At 35.4% G+C, this 17,093-nt stretch overlaps 1 protein-coding gene across 1 annotated transcript; it reads right to left on the bottom strand.

The window, feature by feature from the left end:
* Positions 1 to 4,965: 4,965 nt before the first annotated feature.
* Positions 4,966 to 7,335, bottom strand: LOC103445801 (zinc finger protein CONSTANS-LIKE 3-like). Its single transcript, XM_008384855.4, has 4 exons — positions 6,828 to 7,335; positions 5,740 to 5,886; positions 5,355 to 5,519; positions 4,966 to 5,209 (listed from the first exon to the last, which is right to left on the bottom strand). The coding sequence occupies exons 1-4, from the start codon at positions 7,284 to 7,286 to the stop codon at positions 5,138 to 5,140; spliced, it is 843 nt and encodes a 280-aa protein (XP_008383077.1). The 5' UTR covers positions 7,287 to 7,335; the 3' UTR covers positions 4,966 to 5,137.
* Positions 7,336 to 17,093: the final 9,758 nt, after the last annotated feature.

Below are 17,093 nucleotides of genomic sequence, written 5' to 3' on the forward strand. Positions count from 1 at the left end.
TTTGTTTCTTCTTGCATCTTCTTTCTCTTTCTCTTTTCTTTTTTCCCTTACTTTCTTTGAAATGGAAAAACTGTAAGTAAAGTTGTAGAGTATAGACCAATTTTTAAATTAAAAAAAAAGAAAATAAGTTTTAAAAAAAAACCAAACCGAATCGAAGCCGAGCAAAAAAAAAAACTGAATTGAAATTAAACTGAACCAAATTAAAAAAAATGAACCGAACCAAAATTTCGGTTTGGTTTTGGTCTTGGCAAAAACTTGAACCGATTGAAACCGAACCCACCCCTAGTTCCAATGACTCAAGTCTCCAGAAGTGGAGATTAAAAATACAAGCTCTATAACGTTCTAGATGAGGTTATGATCCAAATTCTCAAACAATTCATCTAATAAGATATGACTGTCCTAGAAGAGATAATGTAAAGCCCCTGAAAAGGTAAGGATATCCGAAGTAATGAAATAATTATAAATATGCATGCGCATGCACATGAGAATTATGGGATCAAGAATTGATGATTACCAATGTTAATTTTGCTTTTATAGTAGCTACTAAATTCATCAATGAGTTGTGTTGATATTGAGCCACGTTCTTTTGTTCGTTGACTAAAAAGAAAAATTATTGGCCAAAATGAAGAAAGGCAATTCCATTACAATTTATTAAGAACGTGGAAAAATGAACCTATAGTACAAATCGTCAAATGATGTTGAACCCAGAAGGTTACATATAGGCATTTGTAATACAGTGAAATACACTCACATGATATGACACAAGGTAATCAGAAATTGTAATACAGTTTTGGAAACATGATTTCTCATTGTAAAGCTTGTTCATTTCAGTAGAGAATTATACATGCCCGAAGCATATCTCCACAAGTAAATCCCTCAAGTATACATGAAAGCAAGTTGCTCTATATAAATTCCAAATGAGAATGTGTCATGAAGTGTAGAAAATCCCTAATTCAAATTGCTTGAAGAAAGCCTTGGAAGGGTAAAACATAAATTATGTATTCAATACCAATGAATGATATAAATTGCCTTAATGAGTACTTTCATTATGATATTGTTGCAACACATTGAATCTCTTGCAAGAGTTGATATTAGATTGGAACTCTTGAAGAGTCTAGAAATATTATGAAGTGTTGAAAGGAATATTGTCTCCAACTGCAGATTGAACAATATGCCAACAAAAATCTTATCCAAAATGTTTATGGTATTTAAAAAACCATATGGATTGAAGATTATGAGTTGAATACTAAAATGATTAACCAATATTTAGACACTAAGAAAAATCATTCATCATCGTGAGGAAAATGATGAATTGATATTTGGTCTAGGAGTACCATATCTTAGATGGATATGTGCCTTACTATATTTAGTACAATACACTGAGTCAGATGTTACATTTCCTGTGAAGCACAATACCAACATATGATATTAGAATGAAGTAAAGTTTATCTTTTGGTAACTCCAGGAATTATAGACATGTGCTTATTCTATTCCAAAGAACTCACTAATAGACATGGTATTATTGGGCAAGTAAAAATCTGAATATCTTTCTAGCCTGCATACAAATCACTCTAAAAATGATTTGTATTTACATATGGAAATAAATTGATCCTACAACGATCAAGGAAGCAATATTCATTGCCACATCTTCATATCTCTCATAAATACAGGAGTTTGGTTAAAACCTGTGGCCATTAAAATTTGGAGTGCGTGTGAACCACCTTCAAAAGCAAACACTCCAACTATCATGAATGATATCAAATTACATCAACATAGTAATCAATCATATTAAAGAATTTGAAATTAGGATGAGATACTCATCAGGAAAAGCATCCAAAACATATCAAGGTTTTAACAAGGTGACCGAAATTGACATATGGCCATCCAAGGGGAATGTTGTAATATAATATGTGGATGGCCCACATGAATAGTTCATTACTATTCATCCAAAGAAAAAATAGACGGGTTACAATTCATATAAAGGAAAACGGATGAGTTACTATTCATGCACAATATTTCACTATTCATTTGAGGAAAGTTTGTAAAGTGAATAGTATTGCTATAGTAATCGCATCAGAGATTTTGAGTTCGAATACAGCCCTCTCCCAATATCACTTTTATATATATATATATATATATATATATATATATAATAACAAAATAATTATCAAAACAAGTCCGATGGACTTTGAAGCTACGGACACATTAACAAATTGAATAATTGAAAACTTTGATCAGTCCAAAACAAGATGCCTGACGAAAGTGTGTCTGTATTTGAGAGAGTGATAATTATTGTTTTAAGTTTATGATTAGCATTCCGGTTCAATTGTATTTTTTTATTATTTATAAATAAGAGGTGTTAGGTTTGAATTTTGAAAATGGCAAGTTCAATGTCAATTTATTTTTCTCCTCTTAGTATAAATATATTGTTGTATAAAAAAAAACATTTATAATTCAACATTGTGATTTAGAGGAAAATTTTGAGATTCAACAATTGTTATGTGTTAGAAAATAGGGAACTTTAACGAAAAGCTCCTGTTACTGTTTATTTTAATGAAAAACCACATTTTTACACTAAAAAATCAATCATGGTACTATTCACTTTACCCTTTATTTTGTCATTATCATTAAAACTTAAAATTTTCAAGCTTTTTTCATTATTTTTCCTTAGAAAATACTCTCCACACTGATTACTGATTTTCGAACTATAAATTGTTATGAGTGACAAATATATATTGTACTCATGATTTATAGTATACTAATTACGAAAATAAAATTGTGACTACTTAATGAAAAACTACGTCGTCAAGTATATGTGACCTCACTTTCCATGCATATATATAAGACGCATCTTAATCAGTTTGCGGCGGTGCAAACGCAAGTTGATCTAACTAAGTGACATGCTATCTTTATATTTTAGCAATATTTTTCTTACCATTCTTAAGTGGTGGTGATGTTCACCACTTTATTTATCATAGTTAGATGAGCTTAATTATCAAGATTTATGTAGTAGTGTTATTTAAACATATTCAACGATGCTAAATAAGGTGGTGAATATTATCAACACTTGAAGTGGTGAGCCAAATTACACCCCCAAATATTGTGAACGTGATCATACATTTTGAGACTTGGTGGGGAATATTATCATGAAAATAACACCACTAGGAAAAACTCAGAACTAGGTGAAGTTGACAGTTATAAGGAAGTGAGGGCTGGAATCAATAGTACCACTACTTTTCCACAATGTACAGTAGAGTAAAACACTTAGGGAATGTTATTTAGTCAAACTAGAGTGTGGTCTTCCTATTCAGTCCGTTGTGTTTCGGATTCAAATTATCTTCATTTTTCTTAGTACAGATTAGTGTAGAAAAAAATTTATGTTGCACACTCCAAATTTGGACTATTAATAATTTTTTACATGTTGGGGGAGGGGAAATGTAATTGAGCACAAGGCCTTAAGTGCAAAAAGTGATTTAATCGTGGGTCCTTGCTAAAAATCACAGAATTCACCGTTCACCAAAACTTGAAGAAAAAGAAATCTAGGCTTTCAGAAAAAAAATATAGAGAGAGATGAAGGACTAAATTCTCATTCGACTTATTATCACAATTACAACTGTAGTAAGCGATAAGCTTGTATACAAAAGTGGATCAACGATTATTGGGACCCTCTGCTCAATCAGCATTGAAATATGCTAAATCAAGGAAATTAGGAGTAAATTGAATTCCAAAGATCAAATTTCCCTTGATGTACCTGAGAATCCTCTTAAATCCCATGAGATGAACTGAAGTTGGACTACTCATTAATTGCTAACAGTACTATTGGCAGCAAATGCAATGTCTAGGACCTGAATATATATGTAAGGTATATTGTAAAGCTCCTACTATACTTTGAAACAAGCTAGGATCTAGAAGGGAAATTCCATCATACTTGATCCATTTTCGAGCAGGACCTAAAGGTGTAGATAAGGCTTAAAGTCCTGCGCGCTCCCATTTTGTTCAATAGCTTAGTAGCATGCTTATCCTGATTCACCGACAAGTCCTGTTGTTGACGATGGACTTGTAAGCCTAGGGGTGGTTTGATGAACTATTTCATTTTCAGTCTTAAATTTTTATTTTTTATAAAATTAAAAATATGTTTGGTAACTATTTTTAATTTTTAGGGTTTTGATAGACAAAATTGAAAACAAAAACTTGAAGGCAAATTTTGAAAATTCAATGAACTGTTTCAATTTTTTTTAAACTGAAAATTGAAAGTAGTAACCAATCGAGTTTTTAGTTTTTCAATTTTCTAAAAAATAAAAAATAAAAACTAAAAACTAAATAGTTATCAAATAGCCTCTTAACAAATAAGAACAGGATCCAAGATCATCTTACAGTATTCAAATTCTTTGAGTTTGTTCTCTCTTTCTTCTTTCAATGCAAATCCCCAAATTCTAGGGTTTTAGTTGAGAGATTTTCACAAAATTCCCCTAAATTAATTCATTTGTTTAAGTAGAATTTTTTTTTCTTTTTTTGACAAACAATATGATAATCTACATTAAAATATAAGGATGTGGATTTAGACACAGATCTTTCCACTAAGTTACAAGTCACTTGGATCTGTTTGAATATATTTAAGTCTTTAAGAATATTAATTAAACTCCAAGCCATAGTGGTGAGATCTACCATACAGTAGTGGATGCCTTTTTTAATTTCTTTTATTATTAGAGCCTCAGCCTGTGGAGTGCGTGGGGCATACACACTGAAGAATATTTGGTTAAATAGTAAGGAAGAATTAGAAACCTAAATTATATTAAGGTTAATCAAATTATTGTGCACACGCCTTCATACACGTACGCAAGGATATGATCGATGCCACGCACTAAACTTTCGGAGCCATAAGAATATAATGTCTGTGTGCTGGATTGTCTATATATAGGCATCAAATTAAATTATGAAAATTGTCTTAAACGGCAGAAGAGTATATACTAGAACTCAATGATAAATTATGAGCTTTAATATCGATGGACCAATTAATTTTACAAATATTAGCTAGTTAGATCGTACAATTCTACTATTAATACGAAATCCCCTCTTCAAATTAGCTTGTTACTAGCTATAACATTGAAACAGCAGCTAGCTGCTAGGTTTCACCATGTCAACCAGTGACATAAGGGAAGTACATTAGACTTGCCACAGCCTCTTGCAGCCAATCATCTTCGTCATATTTCTGAAAATTGACGAGTAAATGGTAATTGGTTATTGTAAACAAAAAATGATAACTAATTATTGGACGTGTGGGTTAATTTGCATGTATGCATGCATAAATTAAGATATTGCATTTGCCTGGCATAATTATATTTTTAAAAACCTACCTGGACGGCACCACTACTACAGAACGGTTCTGATCGCTGATCTTTGCAAGTTTGTATATTGCTCTGAGTCTTTTTCTGTGCTATTTCCTCATGATGATCAGTGTTCCTTGCAAATCTCCCTCGAACTCGGACCCTTCTATCAGCTAGGGTTTTGCGACAAGCGTACTGTGCATACATAGAAAAGTAATTAATAATGAATTCTTAAAACATGGTAGATGCATATATATTTGCTTATACAAATGTTCTGTTGTTATACTGTTTTAATTATATTGTCAAACTGTGAATTTAACCCATTAATTAATAATTTTTTATTGTCTCACTTTGTGATTTAGATTCGCAGTTTAGTAATTTAGTTTCAATATTAAATATATTTGAACTGTTGTACCTTAATAGTTTTGTTGAAGTTCCTTTGGTTTCTTTTCTTTAAATATCTGTCAATCCTTTCTTTCCTTTCTTCTTCTGAATACCTTCCCACCTTCATAGTGGACTGATCTTCAACTGTAGGCACCTGCTGATTGTCTTGATTAATTGCCTACACACAAAATTTTACACAATTAATATTCTACAGGATCTCAGTTAACCATATATGCACAACACTACTTTGCACCATATACGTACTAATGATAAAAAAACAAAGGAAAAATTAGTATCCGGTCCCTAATTCTTATTGTTCATTGACTAAGACCTTATTAGTTCTCAAATTTTGATTCAAGTCCCTAGCATTAATGTGATAATGAATTTACATGTTTATTATATAATTTTTTAATATAAAAATTAGTAATTAATTTAAGGTTTAATACTCACACCTCTATTAAACTTCTAATTAATTTTCAATTCAAACATTTCCAAAATAATACTAAATTAAATTAAATTAAGTTTGTACCTATTAGTTTTTTTTTATATATATAAAAAGATTCTCAATTTTTTAATCTTAAATGTACCCATTCATATAATTTTTCAATTCTTTTAATCTTAAATGTACCCATTCTCAAATATATCAATTTGTTATATTTAAAATGTACCCCTTTTTTTTTTAAATATAAAATCCTTTCAAAAATTTTAATCCATGTTTAAACTTATATGGGTACATTCTTTTTCGTTGATTTGAGAATGTATCCATGTTTTGGTACAATAACTTTTTTTGTTAATTTTGGTTAATGTACCCATACATATATGTACACACACACACACAATATAATAGAGAGTATGATTTATATTTTATTAAATTATGGGTTTTATTTAAAATCTCATTAATATAAACAATTACAAATTTCAATTTTTTATTTTTAATTTAAAAAATATAGTAACTTACATTATTACATTAATGTCAGGGACCTCAATCAAAAACTAAAAAGTAACAAGGTTTCAATCAAAGAATATTGATAGTTAGGGATTGCATCCAAAGTGTCCCAAAAACAAAAATATAATATACAAATTCGTTATGATAAATATGATCAGCTAGAAATAGCATACCCAATTTTCTTGACCAGCAAAGCTAAACGGCTTGAAATCGGATGACATGAATCCAGTAAAACTATCCTCCCCGAACTGCTCACAGATATAAGGAAGGTTTAATTCTCCACCAAAATTGGGAGTCCCTCCAATTACATGCAACCCCATATTACCATATTCCGAATATGTACCAGGGACAGCAATATCTTCCGAAAATCCTTGTAGCTCTTGGAACGAAGCTGCCATAACAGACGAAGAGATGTCGGATTCTGGTGATACCACATCAAAATTAATCGCAGCATTGCTACTATCACAAAACGGTACCAAGCTTTCTTCACAATTAGTACTAGCACTCCACACTGTTCCACCTAAAACTGCAGTACTGCAACCATTTTCTCCGTTCACCACTGGAATTGGGTACCAGTAAAAATCAGAAGGGAGTGAATGGTCATTGTAGAATTGATGAGGAATGGAAGCCATGGACAAGAGAGCTAGCTGGTGAAGGGCTAATAAGGAACTGAATTTTTTATGCACTGTGTTAGTGAGGCTTTGAACCATATATATATAGCAATGGTCAACGGGATAGTAGCTAGACCACTGTCTATTTGGACAAGTTATTCTACCCGTACAGTTTCGGGCAACTGACTGGTGTGCTGCTGCTTAGACAAAAATAGCTAGTCGGAGCTAATAAACATAACTAGCTCCGTGTAACTGTCACATTTAGTTTACTGTTAGGTTGAAGCGCGTAAACTTTTGTTGTTTAACTGTTTAAGGTTAAAGACAAGTTCTAGCTAGTGATGGTATTAATTATTTAACTACACTACGAATTTGGTAAAGATGCTATCAACACATATGTGGGGTATAAATTGCACTTCTCCTGTTGGTACAATTGATAGTTTTACAAAGTAATAATAGACTTTTCATATAGAATAGAGAGGAGTTTTAACCCATGCGGTGATTAAGAACACACCCTAGGTTCAACGTTAGATTCCCGCCTTACCTAATAGTAGCTTTTACCAGGTAAAAAAAAACATGTGGAAAATCTAATACTTAAATCAAATAAAAATAACAAATTAGATTAAGCAGGTTGTGTAAGAAAAAAAATATAGTATTTTCATATTTTCCATATTTATAGTGCTGCACACTATTCTCTCCAACCCACACTTTTTAAACACAAAAATGTCTTCTGTTACTAAACAAGTCAAGTCAAACCATGCATGGCCCTACACTCAATCAAACATAACATTATTGCTTTGAGTTTTATTAATAATAATGAGTAATAATAATAATAGGTATATAAAATCACTTTGCAATATATATATATATATATAGACATATATATATACTTTAATTAATAAAAAGAAAGACAATAATAAACAGCAAAGCTGGTTACATTTCTGATTCCAAAATCATTATCCCCTTCTTTTCTTTTTTGTCAAACATCATCCCCTTCCTTTTGCAATTGCTTTACACTATATTTGGATGAAGGAAATAAACTTGGAATTTTAGTAAAAATCAGAATTTATAAATTAACATGCACCAATTCCCTTGTTTGGATTCATAAACATAGAAATTTAGAATTTCCGTGTGAAAAAAAAAAAAACTTGAAATTTGGGACCTCCAATTCCCAAGTTCAAATTCCATGTAAATAGGTGTTATTTCCCAATTTATATGATTGAGAGTTTAAAAATAACAAATTCCGTATTCAATTCCATTGTTGTTTTAGGTTAACCAAACAAAAAAATTTACAAATTCTAGAAAATAAAATCTTGTCATTTCAATTTCCGTCATTTTAAAATTCCTTAGTAATCTTAAATTTTTTCATCCAAACATAGTGTTATTTTTCTTAACTGAAAATCGTTAGTAAAAAGGAACTCTCTGTCGAAACTCCGGTTTTTATGACCTAACTTTTCTGTATTAAAAGAAAAAACCCTACTTTTCTTTTTGTTAGATTTGTCCCTTAAAAATTAAACTTGCATAAAATGACATTACAACAAAGCGTTTTAGCGAGGAGTACACAACCAAGAGAATTATAGTAGGCTCACCCCCAAATTGCTGGCTCGTGCATGCATGCCATATTCAACAATAGGAACAGAACTACACAACCAAGAGAGACTAGGAAATAATATAAGGAAATTTTGTTCATTCTGCAAGAGTTTTAGTTATCCTTCCTTGAAGGTTAAAATATGTTTTGAAGAAGCATATGGTCCAATATCATGGATAGGGTGTTGGGTTTTTATAAATGTGTTTTAAGTTCGAAACTTCCTCTCCTTTAATTTTTTGTAATAGTTTTGAATTCTTCCATCTTCCATTAATAATAATAAAATTTAAAACAATAAATCCATCTTCCATTAATAATAATAAAATTTAAAACAATAAAAAAAATTGTTTTGAAGAAGCATAAAACGAAAAGTTGGCTTGAAGAGACCCGATAAAGAGAAATAGAAGGCCTCTTTTGAATACTATTCTTATACTGTTTAAAGCTGTCCAACCTATAGGTACTACTAAAGAACTGACCTACTTATACGCTAAGAATCTAACACATGGGCATGTATGATTTTTGCATCAAGAAATCAAGTACAACATATATGCCTGCCTCAAACTTGATCATTCATTTACACACCAAAATATAACTAAACTATTTCACTGCTTCTTATATATATGTAAAGAGTTATTTTTGCATAATCAATACAAAAATGTTGTCCGATACATATATGAACATATCTCTGCAAACATCCATTTACTTGGCTTTTAAACAGAAATTTCGTAGAAGCCTATTTTTAATAAAAAAAGATTAGGAACTTTCATACACACTAATTCCCTTTTTTCCTAATTTCACATCATCCTTTACTTGGCTTTTAAACATTTTGGCAAAATGTTGATGGTGGTGAAATGTAGCAACAAAGATTGTCACTCAGAAACAGAAACCAAGCACTGCTTCTATCTTCTTTTTTATTCTTCTAATGAAGTTCTGATTTTCTAAGAGGGTACGGTATCTGGTTCACCATGTCGTTGAAAGATTCTGGGCTTTCTTTTCATACCAACTCCAGTATCAAATAAAATATGGATAAATCGAAAGGGATCACAAGTTGGGGGACATGTTTGTTTGAGAAAGATTTTTCAATATACCTGAAACACAAAACGGTACACTATGTCGTTCTCTTATATCATATCACATTGTATACTACCTTGCATTTTGGATACACATAAAAATTTCTCGTTCTTAGAAGAGCATTTTTGGGTACCAATTTGTGTGGGTGCAGTTTATCTCTCACTAGCTATTTGCCACAAAAAGTGAAATTTGAGATAGAATTGAAGATTTTGTAGGCGGTAGTAGTGCATAGAATCAGGTCCTCTGGTAAAACTTTCCATGCCATCAACAGACCAGATTTGTCTGCAGACCCCTACACCCACTTGCATGTGAAAAACTGTTCCTCACTAAGCAACGTTCTCACTCTTCTTTTGATTGAAATCCATACACAGTATCGTCCAAATTTTGATGAGACATATAGAAGATCATAATTCTTAACCCACTCTCTAAAAAACATAAAATAAAGATCTTATTAGGCCAACCCCTTATTTCCTAGGGTATATAAGTAAGTTCAAGAGCATCTTGAGTAGATTAGATAAACTCACTTTTAAGTCCTTTTCTTTTCACAAATTCCCGCAAATCAGCATACTAAGTGTGGCCGGTTGGAAGAAGAAAATTGAGTGAGCCAAATTGAAGTAGAAGTAGGCTTACTTTTTTAAAGTTAAAATTAAATTTAATGTTTTTATATTTGATGAAATTGCAAGATGACATCAAACAGTGTATAAGACAACAAAAAACCAAAAGCAACAGCACAAACGGGCAAAACTAACACCGAAAACCGCATTAAGCCTAATCTTTGGGCAAGTTCACACAACCCCAAACAACCTTAACTCTAAGGCAAGCTCTAATCCTAAATCATAAGCATCATTGCCACCACAAGAGCCTTGCCATCAAACCGATCACATCTAGTCAAGAAACAATTGTAAAACAAGGGCAGATATTGAGAAAGCTCAGTCTGCAACGATCTAATAACTACGCATAAGAGCAAATAGCAAAGGATCCTTATATGACAACAATGACCAAAGAACTAACTCGAAAAACAGCAACAAAATCCTTCATAAGCGGAGTGGTTTTAATGATTAGGGTTTAGGGGTTTTCTTTTCTTACCCAAATACAATCAGATTTTGAGAGAAAGATTAAATTGAAAAGGGTTTAGGGGTTAGGGTTTAGGGGTTTTCTTACCCAAATACAATTAGACCAATCCAACATGTTCATGTTGGTACAACGTGCGTGTTGTTCGGAAATGAATCAAAAGGCAGATTTTCCTGGGAGCATAAAATCACAACGCAGCATTTTTTTCTGTATCCCATCATTTACCAGTCAAGATCCTCCTTGCTCAGATTTGTCCAGACTTTACCGTACAGGCTAAATCCTTTTCCAGTCTAAATTGCCCCCTCTGATTAAATGCCATCGCACTGCTTTTTCTTGTTTCGTATTCCCTTCCAAGATATGTTTGACCAAAATGATTTTACAAGAAACTTGGGTTGGGAGGAGTCAATCGATAGTAGAAAATAAAAAATGCATCTTGGAAATTTGATGGATAACCCTAATCTATTGAAAATTTTGAGATCTATTGAAAGATATCAAGTCTAGACCCTAGTTAGAGCCCCCGAAAGCTTCCATTTTCTCCTCATGCACACCCATATTTACGAGCTTATGGATCAAAAAAACCAATGGACAATCAAGAGAAAACAGCAAACAGAAGTGAGCTAGGGCGTCACCCGTAAGTGGCGCGCTGTGTGGCCCGAGCACAGTGATAAGTGAGCAAGGGTCGCTGTATCTCTATCGGCACCCGGATGCAGTGTTAAATGAGTAAGGAGGCCATAGAAACTTCTTTTCGAACGACTCCACTCAAAGTTGTTTAGGAGCATATGCTCCTATCAACTTTACACAGGACACACAAAAGAAATACTTTGATCCTATTGGACAGGGGAGGGTGAAGAAGCTAGGACAGAAGGGTAGAGTTTAAGAGAGTAGAATGCGTTTAGGAACGTGGAATATAGGAACCTTAACGGGAAAATCTATGGAAGTAGTGGAAGTTATGGTGAGGAGAATGATAAATATTATGTGCCTACAAGAAACTAAGTGAGTTGGTCTTAAGGCAAAGGATCTAGAAAACTCAGGGTTTAAACTTTGGTATTCGGGCACAAATAGAACGAGAAACGGTGTTGGCATCGTCATGGACAAGACCTTGACACAAGATGTTGTAGATGTCAAGAGGGTAGGAGATAGAATCATAGCAATCAAGATTGTAATAGGACAAGAACTCATCAATGTGATTAGTGCGTACGCACCTCAAGTAGGGTTGGATACGAGTTCGAAGGAGAAATTTTGGGAATACCTTGGAGACTTGGTGCAAGGAATTGCCCAGACGGAGAAGTTATTTATAGAATGAGATTTAAATGGACACGTGGGCAGGGAGACAGGCAACTATGGAGGTTTTCATAGTGGCCATGGTTTTGGGGAGAGAAACGAGGATGGGGAAGCTATCTTGGATTTTGCAATGGCATATGATCTCTTCTTAGCCAATACCTTCTTTAAGAAGAGAGAAGAACATGTGATCACCTACAAGAATGGGTCGTCAAAAACACAAATAGATTTTCTTCTAATGAGGAAATGGGATCGTATAACTTGTAAGGATTGCAAAGTTATACCGGGAGAGAGCTTGGCTAATCAACATCGCTTGTTGGTGATGAATGTACATATCAAAAGAGTGAGAAAAAAGAACAAGACTTGGAAGTGTCTAAGGATTAGATGGTGGAATCTAAAAGGAGAAAAACAAGCCATTTTCAAAGAGAAAGTAATCACCCAGTGTGTGTGGGATAGAGAGGGGGAAGCTAGCCAAATGTGGGATTCCATGGCTAGTTGTATCCAAAAAGTAGCAAAAGAGGTATTAGGAGAGTCCAAGGGCTTTGCTCCACACCAAAAGGAATCTTGGTGGTGGAATGAAGAGGTACAAACAAAGGTGAAGGCTAAGAATGAATATTGTAAAGCCTTATACAAGGACAGGACCGATGAAAATGGTGAAAGGTATAGAAGAGCGAAGCAAGAGGCGAAGAAAGCTGTGAGAGAAGCTAAGTTAGCGGCTTATGACGATATGTATAAGCGACTAGATACCAAAGAAGGAGAGTTGGATATCTATAAACTAGCTAGAGCAAGGAAAAAGAAGACAAGGGACCTAAACCAAGTGAGGTGCATCAAAGATGAGGATGGAAAGGTTCTTGCTACAGAGAACGCGGTCAAAGACAGATAGAGAGGTTATTTTCATAATCTTTTCAATGAAGGACATGAAATAAGTACTTCTTTAGAGGAGTTGAGTAACTCAGAAGAGTGTAGAAACTACTCATTTTATCGTCGAATCAGGAAGGAAGAAGTGGTTGTAGCTTTGAAGAAGATGAAGCATAGAAAAACAGTGGGCCCAGACGATATACCGATCGAAGTGTGGAAAGTCTTGGGAGAGACAAGTATAGCATGGCTCACTAAGCTTTTCAGTAGGATTTTGAAAACGAAGAAGATGCCAAATGAGTGGCAAAAGAGCACTTTGGTGCATATCTACAAAAATAAGGGCGACGTACAAAATTGCATGAATTATAGGGGTATTAAGCTAATGAGTCATACAATGAAGCTCTGGAAAAGAGTCATTGAGCATAGATTGAGGCAAGAGACACGGGTTTCGGACAACCAATTCAGGTTCATGCCAGGGCGCTCAACCATGGAGGCAATCTATCTCTTACGAAAATTGATGGAAAGATATAGAGATGGGAAAAATGATTTACACATGGTCTTTATAGATTTGGAAAAAGCGTATAATAGGGTCCCAAGAGACATTCTTTGGAAGATTTTAGAGAAGAAAGGAGTACGAGTAGCATATATCCAAGCTATAAAAGATATGTATGAAGGAGTAAAGACTGCCGTAAGAACTCATGAAGGACAAACCGAAAGCTTCCCCATAACTGTAGGATTACATCAAGGCTCATCCTTAAGTCCTTACCTTTTTGCGTTGGTAATGGATGAGTTAACAAGACATATTCAAGATGATATTCCTTGGTGTATGCTTTTCGTAGACAATATAGTATGGATAGATGAAACTCAAGAAGAGGTAAATGCGAAGCTTAACCTTTGGAGAGAAGTGTTGGAATCTAAAGGTCTTCGCCTAAGCCGATCAAAGATAGAATATATGGAGTGCAAGTTCAATGCAAATGGAGGCCAAAATGAGTTAGAGGTGAGGATCAAAGATCAGGAAATACCAAAGAGCGATCGTTTTCGCTACTTAAGATCTATCTTGCAAAAGAACGGAAAATTAGATGGAGATCTCAACCATAGAATACAAGCTAGATGGATGAAGTGGAAGAGTGCATCCAGCGTGTTGTGTGACCGCCGTATGCCACTGAAGCTCAAGGGAAAATTTTATAGGACGACAATAAGGCCGGCGATGCTGTATGGCACATATTGTTGGGCGGTGAAGCATCAACACGTACACAAAATGGATGTAATAGAGATAAGGATGCTTCGTTGGATGTGTGGGCATACGAGAAAGGATAAGATTAGGAATGAGGATATACAAGGTAAAGTAAGAGTAGCCAAAATTGTAGGAAAGCTGAGAGAAAATCGATTACTGTGGTTTGGACATATGCAAAGAAGGCCTACTGACGCTCCGGTTAGAAGATGTGACTACGGGACAAAGGTTCAGGGCCGAAGGGGTAGAGGAAGACCTAGGAAAACTTTGGAAGAGACTCTAAGAAAAGACTTAGAGTACTTGGATCTAACGGAGGACATGATACAGGACCGAGCACAATGGCGTTCGAAGATTCATATAGCCAACCCCACTCAGTGAAGAAGGCTTTGGTGTATTTAACACAATACGTTGAAATGAAGCAAAGCTTATTTATTGATATCTCCGATAAGTTACAAATATGTACATATACATGAGTCAAAATAAACAAACAAGAGGGAACCTTCACAAAGGTTGCTTAGGAGAAGTTTCAGCAGTCGGTAGAGCCCCAGAAAGAGAAGGCATCGGAGGGGGATCATTCGGAGCCTCAGTACTGGACAGAACCCTAGAAGAATGAGGCATCGGAGGTTGATCATTTGGAGCTTCATTACGCGGTACAGCCCTAGAAGACGAAGGCAATAAATGTCTTTGGAACAAACCCACAAACCGTTGATGATCAAGTAAAACCTGACCATCAGATTCCTTCATCTGGTCAAGCTTCCTCTTCATGTTTGTAGCATAGTCATGTGCGAGTCGGTGCAACTGTTTATTCTCATGCTTGAGCCCTCTAATCTCCTGTTTGAGACTCATCACTTCAGCCGCCAATGATTCAACTTGGCGGGTTCGAGCAAATAGGCGTTGGGCCATATTAGACACAGAACCTGCACACTGAACACTGAGAGCCAGATAATCCTTAACAGCCAACTCATCAGACCGTTTGGAAAGTAGTCTGTTATCTTTGGGAGTAAGAATGTTCCTGGCCACCACCGCAGCGGTCATATCATTCTTCATCACGGAATCCCCAACGGTAAGAGGGCCAGTAAGGGATAAGAAGGATGGGCGCCATATGTTGTTTGGAGAAGGTGTGGCTGCCTCTTCAACAAGTTTCAAGTCAAAACAATGGTCAGAGGGGCCATACATTTTCAAAGGTGTTGAAGAGAGAAGAGGTCGGACAAATCAAGATCTTAGAAGTGCAAGAAGGGAGCTTCTACTGGTGGAGATTCAAGTGTGCTTTGGAACTTAATGCCAGCCTCTATAAAAATCTGCACTCGACGGAACTTCAGAAATCGAAAAGGTGCCTGCCCAGAAATCGAAAAGGCGTTTGCTTTCTTAAAAGCTGGGCTGCTCAGAGACCACGAGGGCCGATCTCAGAAATCGAAGAGGTGTTTGCTTTCTCAAAAGCTGGGCCGCAAAGACCACGAAGGCCGATCTCAAAATCGAAGAGGCGCTTGCTTTCTCAAAAGCTGGGCTGCTCAGAGACCATGAGGGCCAATCTCAGAAATCGAAGAAGCACTTGCTCTTTTCAGCCTTGTCAGCACCTGTCACATACAAACTCAGCTTTGCTGAAATTACGGACATTCTGTTGAAGATTTATGGTGAAGTAGAAAGCACGTGAATCTTACTGTTCAATCATCCACTTTCCACACACACCATCAGCTCATGGGTACCACAGATAACTTTGCCAAAGATATCTGACAAAGTTTAGACAGTGAAGCTTGCAGCTCCCACTACATCGCTATGATCAAGAAGGGTAAAAGAATAGCAAAGAAACAGCACTAACAAAGTTTAGATACATAAATTTTGAAGGTCTAGCTACCATATTATTACCTACAAGGGTATAGGAACAACACCACTGCTGGATAATTGGAAAGTCCATGTGTGTCAACCTTTGTGCTCCGTGGCAAGGTAGACTAACAAACATGCCCAACAAGATTGTTTGCTCCAAAATCGAAGAGGCACCGCCCTCCGAATCTCGAGAGCCAGACTCCCAACATGATTATTTTCTCAAAAATCGAAGAGACACCGCTCTCCGAATCTCGATAGCCAGACTCCCAGCAGTATTGCTTTCTCAAAAATCGAAGAGGCACCGTTCTCCGAATCTCGAGAGCCAGATCCCCGACAGGATTGCTTGTTCGAAAACCGAAGAGGCACCGCTTTCTCAACTTCGAGAGCCAGATCTCCTTGGATAAAGCTTGTCTGTAATCTTCACACGCAACATCAGCTTTCCAGATACCACAGACCACTTTTTTAAAGTGCTCTGACACACGTGAAGCTGGCAGCTCCCACTACCGTGCTATGGCCAAGCAGGGTAAAAGAATAGCACTACTACTTGTTGTTAGGGAGACTCCTATATATGTCGACCTCCATCCTCAACGGATAGGCAGACCTGCAAAAATGATCAATCCTTCCTCATATCTAAGAGGGCAATCCCAACGAAGCCTCTCGAAATACTCAACTTTCTTTCCCCCCGATAATACCTCTGCAAACAAGCTACACCAGAGCAAGAATATCTCATATCATCAAGGTTAAAAGCAAGAGTATCCCATATCATGCTTTTTCCCTGTCTTTTCCTTTGGCATTGTTCTTACCTACAAGACAAAGAGAAAGAGAGCAATCAGTCAGCACTTGGAATCAAGCTTCCAATCAGGAACTGACTGCCTGAAACCCCTTACCTGATTACTTACCTGGCATTGCTCTCGAGTAC

Source organism: Malus domestica, chromosome 10 (genome assembly GCF_042453785.1).
Source record: "Malus domestica chromosome 10, GDT2T_hap1".
Taxonomy (NCBI): Eukaryota; Viridiplantae; Streptophyta; class Magnoliopsida; order Rosales; family Rosaceae; genus Malus; species Malus domestica.